This window comes from Carettochelys insculpta, chromosome 3 (assembly GCF_033958435.1).
Source record: "Carettochelys insculpta isolate YL-2023 chromosome 3, ASM3395843v1, whole genome shotgun sequence".
Classification (NCBI taxonomy): Eukaryota; Metazoa; Chordata; order Testudines; family Carettochelyidae; genus Carettochelys; species Carettochelys insculpta.
This window is the reverse complement of record NC_134139.1, coordinates 189,881,788-189,907,187: the sequence shown is the minus strand read 5'-3', so window position 1 is coordinate 189,907,187 and position 25,400 is coordinate 189,881,788. Positions and strand designations below refer to the sequence as shown.

General features: G+C 47.5%; 1 protein-coding gene across 2 annotated transcripts in view; it reads left to right on the top strand.

Annotated features, from left to right (window-relative positions):
- LDAH (lipid droplet associated hydrolase) overlaps nucleotides 1-25,400 on the top strand; it is a 210,370-nt gene that overhangs the window by 175,114 nt on the left and 9,856 nt on the right. For both annotated transcript variants that reach the window (XM_074988985.1, XM_074988984.1), the window contains exon 6: nucleotides 10,703-10,785. In XM_074988985.1, coding sequence (XP_074845086.1) covers nucleotides 10,703-10,785 — 83 coding nt within the window. The remainder of the gene's footprint in view (nucleotides 1-10,702; nucleotides 10,786-25,400) is intronic.

The following is a 25,400-nucleotide window of genomic DNA, read 5'->3' as shown; positions in this document are numbered from 1 at the left end:
CAAGCATTGGTGGGAGGGCGAGGAGAAGAGGCAGTGGCCCGTTTCCCCTCCTGCTCAGCCTGTGGGTCTAGCCCTTGTGCAGGGGGTGCTGCTGTTGTAGGGGAACGCTGCCACACGCACCCTGTGGACAAAGTTTGTCTGAGTCCTACAAAATTTTCCTTGACACTTCTGCTGGAGCTCCTTGTGCTCCCTTGCCTGGCTCCCATCAGAGGCAGCCAGGCGCTCACACACGCAGTCAGATCCAGAGATTTCATGCGCCTATTTAAGAAGAAGAAGAAGAAGAAGAAACCAGCAAAGCTTTCAGGAATAGAGTAGGCTGTCCCCTCAGTCTCGCTATTAGTTAGTACAAGCAGATGCTCAAAAAAGGAACTTCCAGTGTGCGTGGCTGAGGAGATTAGGCCGTTTCTGAACCACCTCTCGACTCGTGGGCAATGTTTTCTTCACCAACACCACTAAATTGCCTCTCAAAGTTACTTATTCTCCCACATTACTGACCTATAACATGACGTTGAGCCACATTTGAGGAGCGAAGTTTATAGGCTTAGTCGCTCTTGTGGGTGGGAGGTTAGTCTGAGAGGAGCCAACAAGCATGAGTGGAATGAAGTGCTCTGTAGAGCAGTGGTCTCCAACCTCTTCAAGCACAGTATTACTTTTGAATTTAAGTGCAGTCTGGGATCTACCACAAACCCAAATACACTTGCCCTGCCTCCTTCACTGCCCTTTCTCTGAGGCTCTGCCCTGCCCCATCCCTTCTCCGAGGCTCCACCCTGCTCACTCCATGCATCCGTCCCTCTCCCATCTTCACTCACTTTCATTAGGGTGGGGTAGAGGGTTAGGGTGAAGGGACTTCAGGCTCTGGTCTTGGGTCGAGGGGTTTAGAGTGTGGGAAGGGCTCTGGTCTGAGCCTGGGGCAGAAGAGGGTTCAAATTGCAAGCTGTGGGAGAGATTTGTGGTGCGGGAGGGGGTTCAGGGTGAGAGCAGGGGATCAAGATGCAGGCTCTGGCTGCACAGCACTAACCTCAGGTGGCTCTTGCGTGGTAGTGCAAAAACAGACTCATCCCCACTCTGGCCCTGTGCCACTCCCAAAAGCCGGCTACATGGCCACTGGCAGCTCCTAGGGGAGGGGCAGTTGGCTCTTGGTCACTGCCCCCCATCCACAGGCAACACCTCCACACCTCCTATTGGCCGTGGTTCCCTGTTCCTAGCCAACAGGAACTGTGGGGGTGGTGCTTGCAGGAAAGGGTGGCATGTGAAAATCCCCTGCCCTACCACTCCCAGGGCCACAGAGACATGCCATCCACTTCCAAGACAAGCTCAGTGTCAGAGCAGGGGGCATCTGCCTTAGCCCCACTGTGCAGCCGAACTATTAGCAGCTAGTCTCCCAGTTTGGTGGCAGGAAGCTCTAGGAGATGGAACCAGTTTCCAGGAGACTCCTAGCAAATATTCCTCATGTGGATGGAAAAAATTAGAGGGAATGAATTTTGTTATGTGTGCCACTATTGAGATAATGTAAAGATGTTCACCACTGGTAGATACCAAAAAAGCTAGACCTGCACAATATATAGATATAGATAGAGATATAGATGTAGATACAGATATATATACACACACAAATAAATTGCCATATGGATAAATTATTCCATACACAACAGGTGAGGTATTTTAGAATTCACTATTTAAAGAATTAAGTTTAAATATAGGAGAGAAATAAAAATTTGGAAGTTCACATACTGGTCAGAAAACTCAAATAATAGATGTTGAAAGAAGTAAAAGAAGTACCACCGCCACCAGCTGCAGCACTATGTACTGAGCTGGGAAGTAAGTGTGAAAGAGAGTGTGTGTTTGTGTGAGAAAGAGATTTGCATTGCCCATTTAGTATGTTCAGACATAAGAGCAGCTGCCAGCAGGTTCTGTCCATCCCGAGCCTTGTTTTGTGCCCTCCCCAACCCCTCCCCTTGGAGTTGGGTTATGAGGTGGGAGACACCCTGACATCAGCACCCCCCTTCTCTGTCTTTCCCACCCTGCACAGCAAGCAGAAGCTTCCCGGAGGGCAGTTCTAAGGCAGAAGGAAAGAGAAGCACAGCAACGGGGAGAAGGAAGACTGAAGTGCTGACTCTTCATAGCTCCAGAACAAGGGTCTGCAACCTGCGGCTCTGCACTTTAAGGACACTTTTCATGGGTCCCAACACTATAATTGCAAAATAAACATAAAACCCTCCTGATTATTTTTGATAAACGGTGAACATCTAGAAGCCCAAAAATGTACAACTCGTATCTAAATATCAAAGAATATGTGATCTTGAAACATTGGATAACTCCCTTTGCAGTGTGCTCCGGAGAGGGGGAAGGTTCAGGAGTGAAGGTCAGGAAGACAGTGGTACAAACTCACATGTAAAGCTTAGGGAAATAGAATATGTAAAAAGTTTGTGAACGTCCTGCAATGGACATGTATCACCTTACAAGTCATTGTGTGTGCGCTGGTCTTAAAATAGGGGTTATACAAATTATGACATTATACAAAGTTTGACATTATTTGTTAAGCACCGTCTTGTATTCACATGCACAGCAGCTCTTGAATTATTGAGTATTTTTACCGAATTGGAAAAAAAAAGGCTCTTCTTGCTGTTTTGGTTGCTGACCGCTGCTCCTGAGCATACCAATCAGGATCATTTGTCGGAGATTCCAAAATCTGCCAGTAGCACCCAAGCTACTGGTTGGTGAGCACTGCTGTAAAGGACGGATAACTCTCTCTCTCCACATTCTCTGTGGCCTAAAGAGCAAATGGCAGAGCGGCTGTGTGTTAGAATAGACTGCCGGAGCTTTCTCCATAAACGTTAATTTTTTGTTGAAAAAGAAGCCTTCGTGTTTATTTCCTTAATTGTTTGGTCAGTGAAAAACCAGTTTTCCTTGGATCTTGTCTTTTGTTCCACTTGTTTCACGCTCCTTTTTATCTATTTTTTGTGATACAGAGGACCCCAGAGTGTTGGCCAAAGAAGAGACCACAGTATTGTTTTTAGAGTTCTTTATGTACTTTGCTAAGTGTTTACTACATAGTAAGAAAAGAGGGCCAAGAGCTAAAGTCATGGCATCTTAAAGTGCTGTTGTTATTTACCTAATTCAGGACTTATGTACATCTCAACATTTAACCAAGTTTGAATCGGCAGTGCTGCACTTTTGTATTTATAAATTGGTTTGACATGGCTAGGCCACATTTGCTTAGACTTAATTTTTCCTAACAGACATGTTTCCAACTTGCACTGTATCACCACAAGCAACACAATGTGGCTCTTTAATTTCCAACTGTAGTTTGCAATTAACTATTCTCACTAAGCTACTTTTTCTGTTGCAAATCAGCCTAACATTCAGTCCTCAAGGAAAAAGTTTGGGGGATTTCAGGAAAACTTGCACATTCTGTTCAAACTGTGGAAGTGAAGTAGAAGGAAATCACCTAATTGTGTGATATTGTCACATATAAAGGATTATGGAGCTGAGCATGGATGTACCATGTTTTCTTCCTGAAAATTAGTACAGATTGTTAAGTTTTAGGGTCCTATCCTCATTGTTGCTCGCTTGGCTTCTCTGGAGCTTCATTATAGATATACCAGCTGAGGATCTGACTCTTAAGCTGCGTCTACACGTGCCGGCTACTTCGAAACAGCCACGCCAACTTCGAATTAGCGCCCACCACATCTACACGTGGCGAGCGCTATTTCGAAGTTGAAATCGACGTAAGGCGGCGAGACGTCGAAGTCGCTATCCCCATCAGGGGAAGGCAGTAGCGCCCTACTTCGACGTTGAACGTCGAAGTAGGGCACGTGTGGCCGATCCGCATCCCACAACATCGAAAGAGCGGGGTCCGCCATGGCGGCCATCAGCTGAGGGGTTGAGAGACGCTCTCTCCAGCCCCTGAGCTCTATGGTTGCCGCGTGCAGCGTCCCCTTAAAGCTGCCTGCCCCCTGCGTTCCTGTGCAGGAAGCTGAGAGCGCGTGCAGGCGGCAGCACTGCCACGCGGCCAGCCTGCACGCCCCTCTGCAGCCCCAGTCCACTAACCCCGCAGCAATGGCCGCTCACCAGCCCCCCAAGCACCTCCAGGGCACCCCCCCCAATGGGAGCCAGGGCTCTCAGGCAGCCAGCCAGCCTGAGAAAAGGCAGCGGGGCCCCTCCTGGATGGAGGCCGAGATCCGGGACCTGCTGGGGCTCTGGGGTGAGGAGGAGGTGCTCCAGGTAATGGGGAGCAAGAGGCGGAACACGGATGCGTTCGCTCGGCTGGCCGAGGGCCTGGCTGCCCAGGGTCAGCCTGCCCGCACTCCTGACCATGTCAGGAGTAAGGTGAAGGAGCTGCAGCAGGGTTGCGCCCGGGCCCAGGACGCGGCCAGCCGATCTGGGGCCGCACCCGCCACTTGTCCCTTTTACAGGGAGCTCAGGTCCATCCTGGGCCCCCGGTACACCTCCTCCCCGCCAGCCACTCTTGACACCTCGGCCGACGAGCCCCAGCAGGCCCCGGAGACGGAGTCCGCCCCGGAGGCAAGCCCTGCACCCCAGGGGCCCCCCCAGGAGCCCACCCCTGGGATGCCGGAGGAGGAGGAGGGGGAATCCTCCTCCAGCGACGGGGGGCTCCACATCGCTCTCCTGTCCCGGAGCTCCAGCAGGGCGTCCGCCCAGAGGGTGTCCCCCAACCGTGGGAGCGGACCGTCAGGTATGTACCCCCCCAGTGCACACCCCCGGGGTTAAGGGGCGGGAACAAGAGACATGACCAGGGCCCTCCACATGCCCAGATGACCATGGCCCCAAGGACAGCAGTGGCATGTCCCTCAGAAGAGTGCATCAGCCCCTGCCCCCCAGCAGGACAGCGCCATGCCCCATCCCTGGGGATGGGGGGAGCGGAACCTAGGGTCTCCCGGGGGGGGAGGACACCCAGCAGCAGCAGCAGCATCTCACGGGGACGGGGATGGGGAACAAGCAGCAGAGGGGTGGGGGGACAAGGGCCCTGGGGCGGGGCCCACACTAACAGCTGTCTCCACTCTTCTTCCCCCCTGTGTTCCGCAGCTGCACCATCGGAGGGCCCGGAGAGCGCCAGCGAGGTCTCAGTGGTCCCGGAGAGCCCACTGGGGCCATCCCAGCAGGCCAGCCCCTTGGCGGAGCACCAACCAGCCCCAGGACGAGGCCGACAGAGGAGGAGCCACCAGAGGACAGCGACGGACCCCCAGCTGCTCGCGACCCTCCGACATCAGCTGGAGGTGTCAGAGCGGCGCTTGCGGGTGGAGGCCAGGAGGCATGGGGGGCCTTCATGCACACATTCGAGCGCATAGCGGAATACCTGGCCCCCCATGCCACGCCGCCCGCTGCTCTGCCCGCTGCTCCACCCACTGCTCCGACCGCCGTTTGCCACCCTGGGGCCTTCCACCGAGGGGGACCTGGGGCCTGCAGACACCCGCCGGCCGTATCTGCCGGTTCTCCCGGCCCCTACCCAGCCTCGGCCAGGGCTCAGGCCGAGGCGAGGGTCGCACCCTCCAACCCCGGGTGCCGGACAGTAGAGGGGTGCAGGGCTGAGGACATGCCCCCCACCTTTGTACATATCCCCCATTATTTGTATACAGTTTGTGTTGGACCCCTGTTCTTTTATGGTACCTGCCCCTCCATGTAAATAGTACCCCCTTTTGTTATATATATATATATATATATATATATATATATATATATATAGTATTAAGAGAATTGACTGTTTTTTGGTTTCAAAAACAACAGGTCCATTTTTATTTGCAAGAAAAGTAGGGGGGGGGTGCTCCTGGGTGCTCTGTGGTGTGGACGTGGGGGCAGGGAGTGTTGTGGAGGATGGGGGGGCACAATGGGGGGCCTGCCAGCGTTCACCCCGCGGCCTGGTTGAAATGGGCCCGCAGGGCCTCCCGGACCCGGATCCCCTTGGGGTCCACCTGGAGACTGGGGGCAGCAGGTGGCTGCATGTCAGCCCTGCCAGCCTCCACAGCCCAGCCCTGGAAGAAGGCCTCCCCCTTGCTCTCCACCAGGTTGTGGAGTGCGCTGCACGGGCCCACAACCTGGGGGATGTTGGTGGGGCCTGCATCCAATCGGGTGAGGAGACACCTCCAGCGCCCTTTGAGGCGGCCAAAGGTGTGCTCGACCACCTGGTGCGCATGGTTCAAGCGCGTTTTTAAGCGCTTCTGGCTGGCTGAGAGATGGCCCATGTAAGGGTGCATGAGCCAGGGCCGGAGGGGGTACACCGCATCTGCGATGACGCAGAGGGGCATGGTGGTGTCCCCCACAGGGATCTCCCGCTGGGGGATGTAGGTCCCCGCCTCCAGCCGATGGCACAGTCCCGATTTCGTGAACACCCGGACATTGTGGGTGCTGCCAGGCCACCCAACATAAATGTCCAGGAAGCGGCCCCGGCTGTCCACCAAGGCCTGGAGGACCACCGAATGGTAGCCCTTCCTGTTCAGGAAGCGTCCTCCGCTGTGCTCCGGAGCACGGATGGGGATATGGGTCCCATCCAGAGCCCCAAAGCAATTTGGGAAACCCAGGCTGGCAAACCCCGCGATGGCGGCATCCGGGTCCCCAAGCCGCATGAGCCTGTGGAGGAGCAGGGCATTGATGGCGTGGACGACCTGCAGGGGAAGGACATGGGAGCGCACCAGTGAGGGGTGTGCTGGGTGTGTCTGTCCCTCCACCCCAGGGCTCCCTCCCCCAGGCCTCCCTCCCCCAGGGCTGCCGTCCCCCAGGGCTCACTCCCCCAGGCCCCCCCCCCCGGGTCCTCTTACCTCCATGAGGACAGCCCTGACAGTGGCCTTCCCCACACCAAACTGCTGCCCCACGGATCTGTAGCTGTCTGGAGTGGCCAGCTTCCAGACAGAGATGCCGACCTGTTTCTCGACTGTGAGGGCACGCCGCATGGAGCTGTCCTGGTGCCTCAGTGTGGGGGTGAGCCACTGGCAGAGCTCCAAGAATGTCTGCCAGCTCATGTGGAAGTTCTGGAGCCAGCACTCGTTGTCCCACTCACCGAGCACCAGCCACTCCCACCAGTCAGTGCTCGTGGAGTAGCTCCACAGCTGGCGGCATGTGCGGCGGGGGCGGGGGGGGGGTCAGAGGGCAGCAAGGTCTGGGGCTGCTTCCTCCTCCCCTGGGGGCAGCTCCTCTTCCGCGAATAGAAGGTGGTCAGCTGCCTCCTGCATAGCATTGAGCAGGGCAAGCACTGCTCCTGCAGGGGTGGGTGGATGGACCTCTGGCTGCTGCTGCTGCTGCTGCTGCTGCTGCTGCTGCTGCTGGGGGTCCATACTGCCTCGACGGGGTGTGTGTGCCTATGGCTCTGCAGACCGCGTGCTGTGCAGGCCGAGTGTGTCTGGGAGGGGCCCTTTAAGGGAGCGGCTAGCTGTTGCCCCAGAAGTGCTAGTCCACCCTGTGACCCTGTCTGCAGCTGTTCCTGGCATCCTTATTTCGATGTGGGCCGCTTTGGCGTGTAGACGCTCCCCTGCAGCACCTACTTCCAAGTAGTGCTGCCCAACGTCGACGGCACCAGCCCTGGAGGACGTGTAGGCGCTATTCATCGAAATAGCTTATTTCGATTTCGCTACATCGAAATAAGCTATTTCGATGTAGCATACACGTGTAGATGTAGCTTTAATGTGAGAAATAAATAAGGCTACTGGACTTCTTGTGCCACCAGAGCAGGGCAAATATTTTATTTTTTGTACTTGCGCTGCCTGACTGTATACTGGGGAAAATAAGGAGAGTTTGAACTTCTGCTCATTAAATAGAGATATTCATCTGACAGTTGGTTAATCAAATCAGCATTAAATAGCCCTAAAGACAGAAAAGCTTGTTTGATTTTCATTGTTTGTGAAAACTATTAATTTAGCCGTGGACATTAAGCCTTCGCTGTGACACTTCAGTGCAGAAATTACTGACTGAGGGTTCCATTCTCTGTGCTGTGCAGGGGAGCAGACTACATCAATCTAACGGTCCCATCTGTCCTTCAGATTTCTAAATCTATGAATATTTAGGCATGCAAATAAGCAGATCTGATTCTCAGGGATGCTAGTAACCCTCCCTGCCCCCACTGCCATGAAGCCAATAGGAGCAGAAAGTGCTCAGCGCCTCACAAAACCAGGCCACTTTTATTTCAGGGCATATGTAGAGATCTAGGAAAGACACCCAGGATTGGGACTGATTAAGATTTAAGGTATTGCCTGACTGCAGTAAACTGCTTGAAGCCCTTTGTAAGCTACAAAACTCTAGCTCAGGCAGATTTGACACGATGGCTTTTCAATACTGTTCCCAGCTGCTCCCTGTCAAATGCCATCTCATACAGCAGCGATGTGAGTTAGCGTGGCATCACTTCTTAACCTGCAGATTTGCCATCTTTTTATTTTTGCTAATGGATTGAATATTTTACAAATTTAAATATGAATAATTGACTTTAAGGAAAGCAGTGACCATCCCCATTCAGCCCAGTAACTGTATTCTTAGCATGTGCACAGGGGTCATGAGCAGTACTTGTGTTTAAGGGAGGTGAAAACAATGAGAATTGGCTAAGGCATCACGTTGGTACTGTCATATGATCCCCGAGTGATCACTAGTAATCAGTGGAGTAATAGTCTATGCAGGCGAAGGTTACGATGGTGCACTGATAAGCAGTCCTCGCACATGCTAATCATTTGCAGTCATGAGGCCCTATCAGTTGGAGGGATCAGGGCCAGGCAGTTACTGGTTGTAAAGGAACAAACAGAGTTTCCTCATAGTTTCAGACTCATAGAATCGTAGAACAATAGAGCTGGAAAAGACCTAAAAAAGCCATCGAGTCCAGCCCCCTGCTCTAAGCAGGACCAAACCCATCAGATCAGCCCAGCCAGGGCTTTGTCGAGGTGAGACTTAAACACCTCCAGGGATGGAGACTCCACTACTTCCCTGGGTAGACCATTCCAATGCTTCACCACCCTGCTAGAGAAAAAGTTTTTCCTAATGTTCAACCTGGACCTTCCAACCTCCAACTGAGACCATTGTTCTGTGTTCTGCCATCCGTGACCACTGTGAACAGCCTCTCTTCAGCCTCTTTGCAACCACGCTTCAGTAAGTTGAAGGCTGTTATCGAGTCTCCCCTCAGTCTTCTCTTCTGCAGACTAAACAGTCCCAATTCCCTTAACCTTTCTTCATAAGTCATACGCTCCAGCCCCCTAATTATTTTGGTCGCCCTCTGCTGGACCGTCTCCAGTGTATCCACATCCTTCCTATAATTTGGGGCCTAGAACTGGACACAGTACTCTAGATGCGGCCTCACCAAAGCCAAATAAAGAGGAATAATCACTTCTCTGGATCTACTGGCAACGCTCCTCTTGATGCAATCTAACATGCCATTAGCTTTCTTGGCTACAATAGGACACTGGTGACTCATGTCCAGCTTCTCGTCCACTACAACTCCCAGGTCCTTTTCTGCAAAACTACTACCGAGCCAGTTGGACCCCAGCCTGTAACAATGCTTGGGATTCTTCCAGTCCAAGTGCAAGACTCTGTACTTGTCCTTATTGAACCGCATGAGATTTCTTGCAGCCCAGTCTTCCAATTTGTCTAAGTCAGTCTGGACCCTGTCCCTACTCTCCAGCGTATCTACCTCTCCCCCTAGCTTAGTGTCATTTGCAAACTTGCTGAGGGTACAATCCAACCCCTCATCCAGGTCATTGATAAATATGTTGAACAGAACAGGACCCAGAACTGAACCTTGGGGCACTCCACTAGAAACCGACCGCCATCCCCACATTGAGCCATTAATCACTACCTACTGGGCCTGACCTTCTAGCCAGCTTTCTATCCATCTTACCATCCATTTATCCAATCCACATCCCTTTAACTTGCTGACAAGAATATTGTGGGAGACCGTATCAAAAGCTTTGCTAAAGTCAAGATAAATCACATCCTTTGATTTTCCCTTATCCACAGAGACAGTTATCTCATCATAGAAACTAATCAGATTGGTCAGGCATGACTTGCCCTTCATGAATCCATGCTGAATATTCCTGATCACTGTTTGAATGCTATGCAAAACCCTCATTTCCTCAGAGGTGATCAGGCATATCAGTCTGCATGAGAGAAGTATGTTCACACATTGTTTTCTTGGTATAGAAGTTATGGCCCTACTTAGGCCAGGTGTACACTGGGGATCAAAGCTGATCCCAGATACACAATTCTAGCCATACCATATGCGTAGCTAGAATGAATTCATCAGGATTGACTTTCTGCCCTAGTGTAGACTGGGCCTCTTCAGGCTCACATCAGCATCCCTTACCCTGTGCGTCAGCATGGAATACCAGGGTCCAGGGCCAAGCCCAAAGATATTGATTTTGCCATGTCTTCACACACACAGCAAAATCAAACCCTGGAAGATTGATCACAGCACGCTGACCCCCTGGTAAGTATAGCCGTACCCTTAGGCATTGAGAAAATACCATGCTGTAGGCAGGAGAACCATTCTTACATGTTTTCCTGAAAGTTTTCAGCTTATTTCAAGTTTAAAAACAACAACAACAACAATTGATCACTTGGTTTGAGTACAAGACATCTGACAGCTGTATTGTTTTCAGTGGAATTACACAAGATAATAAGTGCACAGTTGGTAGTATTTTTTTCCAGGATTGGGCTCACAGCTTGCTCTAAAAGATTTACTTTCTAATTACATTATTGTGCCTTTCTTTTTCGGCAGCAAACGTCCTGTACATGGCAAGCCAAGAAATGATGAAAGTCGTGGAGAGAGACAGTACAACAATTAAACAACATTTGAAGAAGGTAACCGTTTAATCTTCAGAGTTTTGTGAGATGCCTAATTCCATGGGGACTACTTCTGCATTCAGTTACTCCAATGTCATGCAGAGGAATTCCACTAGTCCTGATTTTTATTTAATACCAGTTTCAGACCCATGTAACTCCACTGACTTCAGAGGTCTTTTACTTCTGATGTGCAGCAATGTAAAAGAGAACTCAGATCTGTTGACTCTAATTATTCTGGCTTTGCACCACTGTAACTTAGAGTTGGATCTGGACAATTATGTTTTCTACTTACGGTCAACTATTCTTATTAGACCGATAACTGAAAATCCATGCTATAGCATAGTTGTAATTCATAAAGTTGTGTATAAAAAGTGCAAAATGTGTGAGAATTTAAATATTGGACAGGAAGGTTACATCTGCACAGCAGCCTTATTTCAAAACAAGCTATTCTGCAAGAGATATTCTGAACTAGCTGATTTCAAATTAACACAGCTATACACAAGGGCTGTGGCTACAAGATCTCACTTTTTCCAGAAGCAAAAACAGCCATGTAGACGGTGTTTCTTTGAATATAAACCCCGTTTTCAAAAGAACGCTTTCTTATATTTTGTTTCAGAAAGAAGGGTTCTTTTGGAAACACAGCTGGTTCTGCTTCCGGAAAAAGCTCTTTGGGAAGCAAGAGCACATGAGAATATGCAGGAGGTGAGAGATATGTAAATCTGTGCCTTATCTGCATTTCCAATCTCACTCATTTGCATTCTTTTTCCAAAAGTGGAATGTCGTGTGTCCTCACCCAAGAATGCATTCTGAAATACACCCAGCTATTTTGAAATAGCATGTCCACACACATAGTGCCTGTTTTGAAAGAGTGCCATTGGGCGCCATTATGGCATACTTCAAAATAGCACTATTCCATGTCTTAACAGTGCCTGTTTTGAAATAGCTCTTTTGAAATAGACGTTATTCCTCCTGCAATGAGGTTTATGAAATTTGCAGTAACATACCCTCTTATTTCAAATTCATTTATTAAGAAATAGCATGTGCGTAGTATAGATGCTTGCAAAGTTATTTTGAAAAAATGGAATTGAATAATGGAATGAAATGATGTCCCTAGACTCTGTCAGAAGCTGGAGATGGATGGCAGAAGAGAGATCATTATCTGTTCAGTTCATTCACTCTAAGGCACCTAGCACTGGCCACTGCCAGCAGCCAGGATACTGGGCCAGATGGACCTTTAGTCTGACCCAGTATGGCCATTGTTATATGTTCTTAATGGCTGCTATTTCAGAATAACTTTGCTGTGTAGACTTAGCCTAACAGACAACAGATCCCAACAATGAGTGAACTTTGTGATACGCCAAGCAAACATGCTTGTAGCTATATATGTTACTTCACAAGTAATTCAAGAGACATTCCAGGCTTCAGAGTGATGTTTGGAGTTGTGTCAATAGTTGTGTTGACTTGTTTGTTGCATTGTACTGGGAAAGTTGTGCAGAGTTAAGTGGGGTGGCAAAGTGAGGGATGTGTGTTGAAGAGTTATGTGTTCAGTTATTGTGTATATAGGTTGTGATGTGTGTGGATGTAGTCAATTGTGTTGATTTGTATCCAAGGGATTGTGCTGGAAGATTTATGTTGATTTTTGTAGGTTGCAGCTGAGTGCATGGGTGTGGACAGTTAAACCAAATAATCTACCATCTGAGCAGCCTCACCAAGCCAACGAGTTTGTTACATGCAAATAAGTTGTAAAGTGTGGTGATTGACTTAGTTACCTCTGAAATCGCTATGGTCTCGAACTCTTTGAACGGCGTAGATGTATGCTCTACTGTCCCTTAGGCAGTGATACTGGAACAGTTTTTATGGTGGAGGTGCTGAAGTCAGAAACCATGTATGTGGGTTTTTATTACTACAGGTTGTACCTCCCTGGTCCTGCACCTGGGGACCTGAGTGGTTCTGAATGAGGGAATTTCTGGACCATGAGAGGTCAGACCTCAGGCTGGGTGCCACCAGCTACCTGCCATCCCAGCTTCCTGGGGGCTCCTCTCCTGGTGGCGCTCTCTGCCACTGGGGTGACGGGGGGCTCCTCACCCCTGCCTGGCTCCCTGCGCTGGCTGGGCTCTTCGCCATGGGGCTACTGGTGGGGATCCCCAACCCCAGTGCGGCTCAGCTCCCCACTTACTTGGAGCTGCTACTGGGGATCCCTGGTGCCAGAGTGACTCCCTGCAGGGCTGCTGGCAGGGATTCCCAGCCTCAGTGCAGGTCAGCTCCCCACTGTCCTGGGGCTGCTGGCAGGGACCCCCTCCCCCAGACTGGATCAGTTGCCTGCTACCACAGGTCTGCTGGTGGGGATCCCCAGCACAGTTCTCACTGCCACAGTACGCCTGCCAGGAATCCCTGGCCCTGGCCTGGCTCCCTTCTGCCATAGGGATGCTGGAAGGCCTCTCTGCCCTGGCTAGACTCCCAAGAGGACTCCCCAGCTGCACTCTTCCACAGGACTCCCCAGCAAATTGGGGCTGCCAACAGGGCTCTGCAGCTTCGGCCACTCCCTGTGGAGCTCCCTGACCCTGGTTCAGCTCTGTACCAGGGCTCCCAGCCACCACAGGGCTGCCAGCAGGGCTCTCTGCAGCAGGGCTGCCAGTGGAGCTCCCCGCCATGAGCGGGAGCATCCCATCAGCCAGACAGGCTCTGGGCAGCTGCAGCTCTCTGGTCCAGGCACTCTCTGGTCCTGCTTTACAATGGATACTGCCATATGCGAGTGTTTGACAAGAGAGTTTCAACCTGCACTTCAGGCTCCGGAGTGCAGCTGCACCCCTAGTTCCATCACTAATGATGCTTTAACCTGGTGATATTCCGACTAAAACAAGCACTCAGCCCTGTTTGTAGCCATTTCCAGTGTTCCACATTGTCTCTGCAGACATAATAGTGTTCAGAGTCCCAATCCATATGGATTCCTTGGGCTTGATTTTCTACTCTAACTGTAACAGCTCAGGCACAGTGCAGAGGGGTCAAGGTGACTCGCTCATCTTCAGCCCCTTGCCCCTGGTATAATTTAAGGCCAGGGAGGGGCAACTTTGACTTACTTTACTGAGGAATCTTACACCAATGGAGAATCAGGAGCAGCAGAGCCTCCCTTAGCCCCGCTCCTTTCCTTCCCCGTTCTTTTCACCCTCTCCCTCCTGTGCCTGCAGGAGCAGTCTCCAGCGCTTGGTGCCAGCAGATTCCTTGTCCACGGGGGAGGGAATTCTCCATTGTAAATCTGCAACCACTGTAGCAATCTGTGTGAAGGAGAGCAGTGCAAGGTGAACTTGACAGATCTAACCGTGTGTATTTTCTGTCAGATGGTTATGGCCACATTTAGATTTTATTTTGTCACTTTCCTGCTTGTGCTGCTAAATGCATATTAAATTTTGAATGATGGAAATTAATTACAACTGGTGGGTGCTAGGTAACCAAAAATCTCCACTTACAATCAGTGTTGTCTCATTCCCTTCAAAATTATTCTCATAAGCTGCCCAGCCCATGTGGCTTGGATGCAGATGTAGAAAATATGAGATGCAATCTCAGCAAATCCTGCAGGAGAGTGTGCTTCAGTTCTGATGCTCCAAAAAGTTCCCGTGCCACTCTCTGTATCGAATCTTCGCTCTGTACTGGACTTGTATGATATCATTTAATTCTGCCTTTGTGGGGAAGGACAATTCTTCTGGCTCTCTTAGAGCAGTTCTTCAGAAAAGAAACTGATCCTTGCAAGTATTCTCATTGACTAAATAAACTAATCATGGGCTTGTGCCAGAGGCATGGGAAACTCCCACTGATTTCAGTGCACTTTGGATCACGCCCCATGTGAGTAAAGCTTTGCAGATAATAATGGGATTGCTCATGATAGTTAAGTTAAGCAACTATTCACAAGATTGGACCTTCGATACTTTTGGAAATGTTACCCCAATTACATATGTAACTTTAATGACATGAGTAGACCCCTTGACGTCAGTGAGGCTATTGATGTGCATTATGTGCTTTGCTGGATCAGAGCCACAATGCTTATAATTATAAAGTTGCACTGAATTCAGTGGGACTGCAACCATGCTTATTTCCCTTGCTGAATCAGAACCTGTGATAACAGTTTGAAAGTGCCTTTGGCTGCTTTAGTAAGTATTTTTCTTGACACTGTCAATCCTTGCAAAGCACTGGCATGCAGGAACTTTTGAAAACCTGTGTTTTTTATTGATTCCACTGTGTCATCACACTTCTGAAATTCCAAATGTACCCAAGAAAATGAAATATCGATGCAAAGTTACAGGCAGCTGGTAAGCCTAAGAAGAAACTGAAACAAATATGAGGTTAAATGCATCTCTTTTTTTTTTTAATTTCTTTCTTTTAGTAATTTCTGGGAATGTGAGAATTAGGGGTAAAAACTGAGCTGGCCTTAAGTTAAATTTGAAGTACATTGACAGTAAAAGTGGGTTTAATTTGTAAAGGTTGGAAGTTTATAAAAATAGGAATTATAGTCCAAGTTGCTATAGAGTTGGCAAGTCCTCGCTTTAAAAAATTTATACTGTTTAGTAGTCAGTGTGCTCATAAGTTAAAAGCCAACCTTAACACCTGACTGTGCCAGCTGCTGTGAAATAGAAAAGTTATTTCTGGATCAAATTTTCATGTTGTGTTCTGAAGGAGAGGGAAGAAGAGGCACTAAATTATTCCGGTCTCTCCTAGTCCAGACTTAAGTGTAATTATTACTAGTTGGGGAGCAATAGAAAATATGTTTCTCTTCGGGCCTAGGGTTCTCAGTCTAACAATGCTAATTGGTCAGATTGTGTTTTGGGATGTTGAAACATTGTCTGGGTCATTAGTTGAAGCATTCACTTGCTGATTTCTAAGGAGAGAAAGTATGCACATTCAGTGGCAGTGGCAACGGAATTGTGTGCAGAAAATCGCAATTCAACTACTTCCCATATAATTGTAGTGTTTTTTTAAGAGGGTTGTGAAAATTATGAATGACAATCAACCAGTGAGTGATTCACCAATAGGCTTGGTATTGCAGCACCATCAAGAGTTATGTTAAGTTACAAAATACAGACAAATAAAGTAGGGTTTTGTGATGCAAGACTAACTCAGCTATGGGCATGAATTATTGTTAGCTTACTTATTCTTGAGCCAACTGACTGAGTTTCTTCATTGTAATAATACCTACTCCCTTTCCTAACAGAACCTGGAAGCATGGATACTGTACTAGAGGAAGTTTATTGCAATTTTTACAAAAAAGGAATTGTGCTGTAATTCAATATTGGTAAAAGACAAATCAACAAAATCAACACTGCACATCACAGTCTTTGCAAGTGTAAGGGAAAGTTAAAAGAAAGGGTAAATGTCTATAGCAAGTTTTCCACAAGGTGTCTCTGATAAGTGATAATGTTACTCCACAGTGTCCCCCATACAGTTTAATTCCTACAAGTATATTCCTGGGCTTGCTTTGATGCCTGGTCTTACTTGTGAGTTATCTTTATTTATATGAGTCTTGAGGCTGTCAAAGGGAATGCAGTCTTTAAAAAGAACTAATACCTCTCCTTCTAGGCCAGGGCACTGCAACCTTTCTGAGGCAGAGTGCTGACATTTGACCTTTTGACCTCTGCGTACAGTCCCATGCCAGTGATACTTTTTAAAGTCACTAACATCCCTGCTTACAACAGCTTCATTAATAAATAAAGATGCAGAGCTCTACTGTTTAGGTGGTGGCTGGGGACATTACCTGGGATTTTGTTAATCCACAAGCAGCATGGCTTTGAGCAGGCTCCTTACTGCATGGGGGGAGGAGGGGCAGGGCTGAGCTACTGCCTCACATGCCGATGAAAATAGGCTCGCATGCAGGGGGGGTTGCTGACCCCTGTTCTAGGGCTTCCACGGGAGGACACTTAGTAAATACGTGCACTCTGGTTTTATAGAAATTCTGCCCGTTTGTGTCCCATTTGGCCATACCAGGCATGCCGTGGTTCTTGGCTGGTTTTTCTTCCTGTAGGACCTGATCCAGAACCCACTGAAGTCAGGCTCCATCTTTGAAGCCCAACTCTGCTCCTTGGCTTCAGATCCTGAGCTCCAGCCCAAGCCTGAATGTCTGCAGAGCTGTTTTAGCACCATAGTGTGTAAATCCAGGCTCGGAGATTAGCTGCCATTGTGCTTGCTGTGTAGACCTCTCTATACTCGTAGATGAAGAGAAGTACAGCCCAGGATTATGAACTGAGAACCATGTCAGTTTAAATTTTACTCTGCTTGACCTGGCCTTTGTCACTGTGAGCCAGAATGGGACAGATGCTACTGCCTCATTCGCCTTTTCCCCTCTGTTGTCATGCTGAGGTCAGTGGAACAGCTCACCAAGGACCAGACTTTGGTACCCCTGCTCACCCTGAAAAGCAGCCTACCCCATGGCAATGCCCTTGACGTAGCTGAGGTAAGCTACTGTTGAATGTGAGTGATGGTGTCACAGTCTGGTCTGGAGTAAGCAAGAGCAACAGAATGGCTGTGTCTACACTAGCCAAAAACTTCGAAATGGCCATGCAAATGGCCATTTCGAAGTTTACTAATGAAGCGCTGAAATACATATTCAGCGCTTCATTAGCATGCGGGCGGCCGCAGCGCTTCGAAATTGACGCGGCTCGTCCCGACGGGGCTCCTTTTCGAAAGGACCCCTCTTACTTCGAAGTCCCCTTATTCCTATCTGCTCATAGGAATAAGGGGACTTCGAAGTAGCCGGCGTCCTTTCGAAAAGGAACCCCGTCAGGATGAGCTGCGCGGCAGCGAGCCGCATCAATTTCGAAGCGCTGCGGCCGCCTGCATGCTAATGAAGCACTGAATATGTATTTCAGCGCTTCATTAGCATGCGGGCGGCCGCAGCGCTTCGAAATTGACGCGGCTCGTCCCGACGGGGCTCCTTTTCGAAAGGACCCCTCTTACTTCGAAGTCCCCTTATTCCTATCTGCTCATAGGAATAAGGGGACTTCGAAGTAGCCGGGGTCCTTTCGAAAAGGAACCCCGTCAGGATGAGCTGCGCGGCAGCGAGCCGCATCAATTTCGAAGCGCTGCGGCCGCCTGCATGCTAATGAAGCACTGAATATGTATTTCAGCGCTTCATTAGTAAACTTTGAAATGGCCATTTGCATGGCCATTTCGAAGTTTTTGGCTAGTGTAGACATAGCCAATTTGACCCTATATTTCTATAACTTGGACATTGGTTTCCAGATCCTTGAGTTTTTATTTTGATACCAGACTTTGCTCATGAGATCACACATTACAGATGTACCTAATATATACTGCAAAACACTTCATTTAAGCATTTAGAAATAATCTGTGTTATGGAAGGGGTTGTTCCAGTTTCCCTTATATATGGGCAGGTCCTGCACATCCTTTATCTAAAGCATATTTTTCAGCCCCTGGCCAAATCCAGCCCTTTGTTGCCTTTGCGTCTCAGGCACTGTTAACAGTTCTCTCTCTTAACTTTGGTGCACATGCATAGCTGCCTTTAGCATTATTAAGATATTTTTTCATGAGCTTGCACTGGAGTAACAGTAGAGTGAACAAACTTCTGCATTGTCCAGACACATGTATTCCCTAAACACTGATGGAGATTAGGCATGAACACTCAGGGGTCTTCACACATTGTGTTCTGTAGCATGAAGCACATCACAGATTGCAAAGGAAACACATGGAGTCCAGAATCCTGTGCTAAATAGCCATGTGCACAGTGCCCCCTGCTTGGGAGAACCGGGGAGCAGGGAAAGGATACACAACCCCCATTACCCAAGAGGAAATATTTGAGGCTAAATTGTAGGTCACGCTTGAATATACTTACAGAAAATTACTTCCGTTTATCTATAGTCCAGATCATTGGAGATTTGGTGGAGCCAATGAGAAGCATTATTAGAGAGAGGTCTCAACCAATATTCTGAACAGTGAGTGGCTAAGACAGCTGACCCAGCCCAGGCCCTTTTCTAGATGAGAGGGTGTATGTTCATGCAATTAAACTAGGACTTGTCGTTTGAGACTGAAAGACAGAGGTATACCAAGTGTGAACTTGGAAGAAAAATTGACTTTGAGGGCTAATCCATGGTTTTGCAGTGAAAAAGGCAATAAAAGCAAAGCTTTAAAATTAATTGTCACAATTATAAAATGTTTGCAGTCACATTGGTCCTTTAGAATGAAAAAATCAAAATATTGACAGGCTACAAATAACTTTATAATGACCGAAAAGTTATAAATAGTCAGCAAACTTGCACGACTCTCAGGCTGGATGTTGTGTTAGACAAAAATAGCAAGGGGGACATTTTTTTAGAAATGTAGAATATGTAACAGTAGTGTCAGAATTAAAACACACTTTTTTCATGGCTCATGTAATTGTTTGTATGGAATGAGGGACTGTGGTATGTGTGTGGGAGGGGCCCCGTGTTTCAAAGTTGTACTGGGCCTGAAAAAAAATATTATACTGTGGCCCTGCGGTACACAGGACCCACTTTTCAAATCTCAGCACCTTCGTTGCACTGAAAGCTGGATTTCAGGTATCTTTCAGCGCTCAGGTTTTTACAGACACTGGTTTCACAAAACCTAAGTCTTTCCTTAGTTTTTATTTTTTTTAACCCACACAAATAAGATCTTAGTTGACCTGTCCATTATAGCATTACCACAAACCAGGCCAGTAACAGTCTAAAATGTAAACATAATGCCCTGTACTGCAGGTCAACAACCAGCTCATTTGCAAAAGCCCAGCAAATATATGAATTAATTAGCTTTATATTGTGCCTGGAAAGCTATCAAATTTGGTCTGTAGCAAAGCTAGTTAGGGAGCAAGGTCCAAAGGCCTGGCCATTACACCTCCTGATTTCAACTGCAGCAATATCACAGAGTGGGGGAAGCCAATGGCTCAGAGAACCAGGTCCCAAAGGGTTCATCTACACTAGCCAGCTACTTCAAAGTAGCCAGCACAATGTTGAAATAGCATGCGTCACGTCTACACGCGCTGTGTGCTATTTCGATGTTGAAATTAACGTTAGGTGGCGGGACATTGAAATCACTATTCCTATCCGAAGATGGGAATAGCGCCCTACTTCAACGTTCAATGTCGAAGTAGAGCGTGTGTAGACGATCCACATCCCACTATGTCGAAATAGCGGGGTCCTCCATGGCGGCCATCAGCTGAGGGGTTGAGAGACGCTCTGTCCAGCCCCTGCAGGGCTCTGTGGTTGCCATGTGCAGCAGCCCTCAGCCCAGGGCTTCTGGTTGCTGCTACTGCTGCTGCAGCTGGGGGTCCACGCTGCATGCACAGGGTCTGCAACCAGTTGTCGGCTCTGCGGGCCTCGTGCTGTGCAGGCCGAGTGTGTCTGGGAGGGGCCGTTTAAGGGAGCAGCTTGCTGTTGCCCCATAAGGGCTAGTCCACCCTGTGACCCTGTCCACAGGCTTTCCGAGCCCTCTTATTCTGATCAGGGCTGCTTTTGTGTGTAGACACCCCCTTGCGGGGCCCATTTCGATGTAGCGCTTTCCTACGTCGATGTTGAACGTCAACGGCACCAGCCCTGGAGGATGTGTGGACGCTACGTGTCAAAATAGCTTATTTCAATTTCACTATGTCAAAATAAGCTATTTCGATGTAGTGTCCCAGTGTAGTAGTAGTAGTAGTAGTAGTAGTAGTAGTAGGCATCCTTCAGTCTGCACAGACTATGGATCGCGCCCTTCAAAGTTCCAATTGAGGACTTCATTTACAGCGTCTGTTGTGACTATAAAGACCCACACGAGAGTGACAGTCCTTGCTGCATCTCTTGCAGATGTAGTGGGTGTCTGGCAAGTCCTTATTGTGCTTTCTGTGCACTCGCTTCTCCTCTGCTAGCTGTCTGATCTTCATCTCGCCCTTCTGAAGGCCCTTGTGTAACCCCTGCCTCCATCTGCTGCGGCGTCCCAGTGTAGACATAGCCAAAATGTTTAAGGTATAGATTAAATCCAACCGTTTGAATTCCTTCCAGGTGGGTGGAGCTAGTGCACTGCTGATGCAAATCCAGAACTGAAAAAGAACATCCCAAATCAAAATATTTCTTCCTCATTTTCATTATGCTCTTGAGAGGAAGAGGAGACCCTTCCACAAATCAGTTTTTGTAAATCTTGACTGAGATGAAAATTAATCCTGGGTTATAGTCTTTTAAACCAGTATCCATCCAAAAGCAAAGCAGAGCAGTGACTAGTTCCTGTGGAGACACCCTTCGGAGGGAACTCTGCTGCCTTATTCAGTGAATGCATACAGCAGTACTGATAACAAGAGTTAGCTTTTCTGACCTGAGGATTTTTCAGTGAAGATACTGTTACTGGCTTGATTACAGTGACCCATGTGCTGCCAGTTTATATCCACTCAGAGCCAATCCTCTGGAGTAGAGTTCTAAAGGGCAGTGTAGTGTATCAAATTCCAGAGAGATAAAGGAAACTGTGCTTAATCCGATGACTATTTTAACTGTTTGTGTGTGTGTGTGTGTGTGTGTGTTTTCAGTATTAACCTATGAGAGCCCTAGAAGAGGCATGAGGAAATTCCACACTCAATTTCACACTTTTTGGAACTGTCACACCAACAAAAATAAATGCCAATAGAGTCAACTACAGGAAATCTTTACTGTTTTCTTAAAAACTCTTAAAATCTAAACATCCTGTTGATATCAATCTCAGATTCTTCTAGTGTTTATACAGCAGCCGCTATCATTATGCCACGTCTGGCTGAGGAGCTGATAATCCCTAGTGCAGACAACATTTAAGGAGTAGTAACAGAGAGGTAGTCGTGTGGTTGAAAACAGTGATAATAAGTGTAAAACAGTTTAGAAGAACACTATAGTTACTATTACATGAAACTCAAAAAATCAGCATCAAGGTTAAACTTGAACCCAAACTCTTAGGCACTGTTAACACCTTAACCCTGTCCTTGTACAGAAATTGTGGGAAAAAACCAGACAGCTTTGTTCATTCGCAGCCAACAGATGCCTCTCGTGAGGGATCACATAAGTTAAAGCGCCTTACCCACTGGATTGCCATCTCTCATGATTTTATGATGTCTTGTAATATTTGAGGTTCATTCTTAAAGCTCCAGTTGCTGAATCAGGTTCTCTTACCTTTAAGTCATAGCTTTCATTTTTTAAAAAAAGTTAGTTTCTAGCTTTCATGCTTTTAGATAGAAAATGTGACTTCTACATGCTCCATGCCCAGAAGAAAATAAGAATTCAAAATTTATTGGTTTTTTTCCTTAAATCTCATGATTTTTTAAGCCAGTCTTTTGAATGTCAGGCCAGACTCATGACTGAGTTGGTAATAGTGCACTTATAACGCTATAGTGATTGTACTGACTCAGGTCTTCTCTACAGGCACACATGGGCCAGAGGAAAAGATGTATTTTGCAGATTCTCAATTACACATAGCACATACTGAAAGCCAACATTCCCCATTCTTGATGTAGATTCCATGTGCTCCAGCTCCTCATGTTTCATTAATTACAGGGCTACTTAATCTAAATGTAGTAAAACCTGCTGTAGTGACCACCCCTGAAAAGAGGCCACCTGCCATGAGCGACTACTTGCAGAGGCCATGGAACTGTTTCTCCTTATAATTTCACGGTGAAGAAATAGAAGTGCAGGGACCTGTCTCCTTCAACTAGCAACCACATTTCCTTACTCCCTTTCATAAAAACAAACCTATAGAAGAAACCTATATTCCTTACTTCTGTGCTAATGCTGCTGCTGACAGTGGCAGTGTTGCTTTCAGAGCTGGGTGCGTGGCAAGCAGCTGCTATGCCATGTGGATTTGAAGGCAGAGCAAAGAGCAGCAGTTGCTGGCTGGGTGCCCAGCTCTGACATCAATACCACTGCGAGCAGCAGCACAGAACTAAGGGTGACATGACACGGTTTGGTATTACCATCCTTACCTCTCCACTGCCATTGGCACTGGTGCTGACTGCTGAGCTGGGTCCCCAGCCAGCAGCCAACACTTTCCATCAGCCCAGCTCAGAAGTAAGTGTAGAGATACAAAGATTCCCTACAGCAGTAGCCTTGTGACCTCCTTTTGGGTCAGGGTCCCTAGTCTGTGAAATGCTGTGTATTTTTGTGTGCTGAACTACTATGTTAATAAACCCACCAAGAGATTTTAAATACAGTACAGTACTGTATTGTGTACTGTATGTTGTGTTTCTTTAAAAGGCAAATACAATTAAGCATGAAAGGTGAATAATAATAGTAGCCCTTCTGTACATCATAAAAGTGCCCATTTTATACCAAACCCTGAAAAGAGACCACCTATGGGAAGTGAACCCCTTTGCTAATTCCCATGAGGAGTCCCTCCTGGTGAGTTTTAGTGCATGCAGCTGGAGGTAAAGAAAATCTTTTCCATAAAGCGCTAGCTGCAGCAGGGAACATTCATCCTCAGTGACTGAATTGTAAAGTGGAACAGAGTCGCCCTAAGTTCAGTAAGCAAATGAATTGGGGAAAGGAGGAAAGGCCATGAAGTGGTGAGTGAGCTAAAAAAAGAAGGCAGACAAGTTTCAATTGTGGAGAAAACTATTGGTGTTTAAATAAGGTCTAAATTTGGTGGGATTGATGGCAAAGTTCTTTACCCTTTTCTTGCCAACATAGTGTGCAGATGATGAGTTGTGGTGTTTTGCCCTTTATGGAGAGAATTTCAAAGCCGTAAATGATTAGATAGATAACAAACTCTCATTGACTTTCATTAGTGCCTTACTTCCATGTTTGTCTTTGACTATATCTGTCCTCCACCCAGCTGTGACCCACATTTTAGATTATATGGGGCAATCCATTCAACACTTGGATTTGGTTGCAGAACTGACAATTAGAAAACAAATTTGGATTCTAACATAGTTCAGGAATTTCTAGTTAGAATGTTTGTGAATATAAGTTAGAGTGGCCTGTTTGGTATGCCCTCCTATTATTAAGATTACGTAACAATGTGAGACTCTTTTTTCAGTTGCTTAATCGTGTTTATGTTATATACACATGCGCACACATCTAGATGTATTACTTATATTAGTAATGTGTCCACTAAAGACGTACGGTTCTGATACAGCCAGTATTCCACTGTATCCAAAATCTGGATTAATGAGCTTCAATGAGAGGAAAAGAAATAAGACAAAACCTTGTAATATTTTGTGACATACCACCCATAACAACATTTTGGTCCCCTTCCCACCTCTACTCTGTAATACAGTGAGGTACATTTATTTGTATGTGAAATTGTTGCAAAATGGTTTAAAATTTAAAGAATTGAAGCTTTTTTGTTATTAAAAATAATCTTCTTGTCTCCTGATTTATTTTGTTTTTGTTTTGCTCAATTATACAATGAAGCTCAGAAGTGAAATATGCAACAAATATAGTTAATGTCATTGGGCCAAGCTGTACATGTGACCCAGTGAGAAATCAACATATTTTACACACTTGCTTTCAAACATTTACAGTGATTCCAATTTTTTTTTCTGCATACTACTTGAAAATTGCTGAGGTTCTCAGCAGCTCACTTAAGAATCTTTCCAAATGTTGTTAGCCCTGTTATATAACTATTGTAAAATGCTTTGCATAAAGCACTTATATGAAAATAAAAGCACACAACTCATCTTTTAATGTAAGGGGAGTCTCTCCCTCACCACAGCAGTCAGCCCTCCTCTACACTAGAGGGCTTATTTTGAAATAATGGGTGGTCTGTGCACAATGGGAGTTTATTTTGAAACAATGTAGTCCTGTTTTTGAGAGGAGTAAGTGCCTATTTCAAAATAGTGCCAGTGTGCACAGCCAGCAGCTGTTATTTCAAAGTAATTGGCCTCCTGGGGCCTGGCAAAGCTGCACATCTGACCACTCTAGGCACACCTTCAGCCAACTCTACTGCTTGCCCCCACTGCAGAGCTTTAAAGGAGCTAGCCACAGGTAGAAGGGTTGGCTGCATGTGCCCTGCCCTGAAGCTCTGAGCTGCAATGTGCAGGGTAGTCAGGAGCTATGAGCTCCAAGCAAGCCTCCAGTGGGGCTGCTTCCATGGCACCTAGTGCTCCAGGACTCTGGTGAGTGCCATCCTCGACTAGTGCGGAGATGCTGGACCTCATAGAGCTCTGGGGGGAGGAAAGCACTTTCCAGGATCTCTGTACCAAGCAGCAGAAAGCTGAGGTCTGCAGCCAGATTGCCACCAGCCTGAGGGAGAAGGGCACACCTGGACCTTGGAGCAGTGCCAGCTCAAAAACAAGGAGCTGCACCAGGCTGCCACAAGGCCTGAGAGGAGTCCAGCCATTCTGGGGTGGCACTCCACAGGTGCAGCCACACTCGCATCCCCACCTTAGCTTTCCCTTTCAAGTCTCAACTGGGGCCACCCATTGATGGGTGGTGGGACCCTTCTGGGCAGCTGCAGCTCCCCATCACCACATGGAGGCAGGCAGTGCTCACAGACCCATTCCTGAGTCCCCCTCCTCTTCCCTCATTCCAGGTTCCTGTCCTTTTCCTTCACATTTTATGTCTCCCCAGTAAACACTCCATTTTGTGCCAGAAAGTGTTCTTTATTGTTTGTTGTGAAGATGGGGGGGATGGCAAAGGAGGGCAGGGGATCAGAGAGATGAAAGGCATACACAGGAAAGCAGGGACTCATTG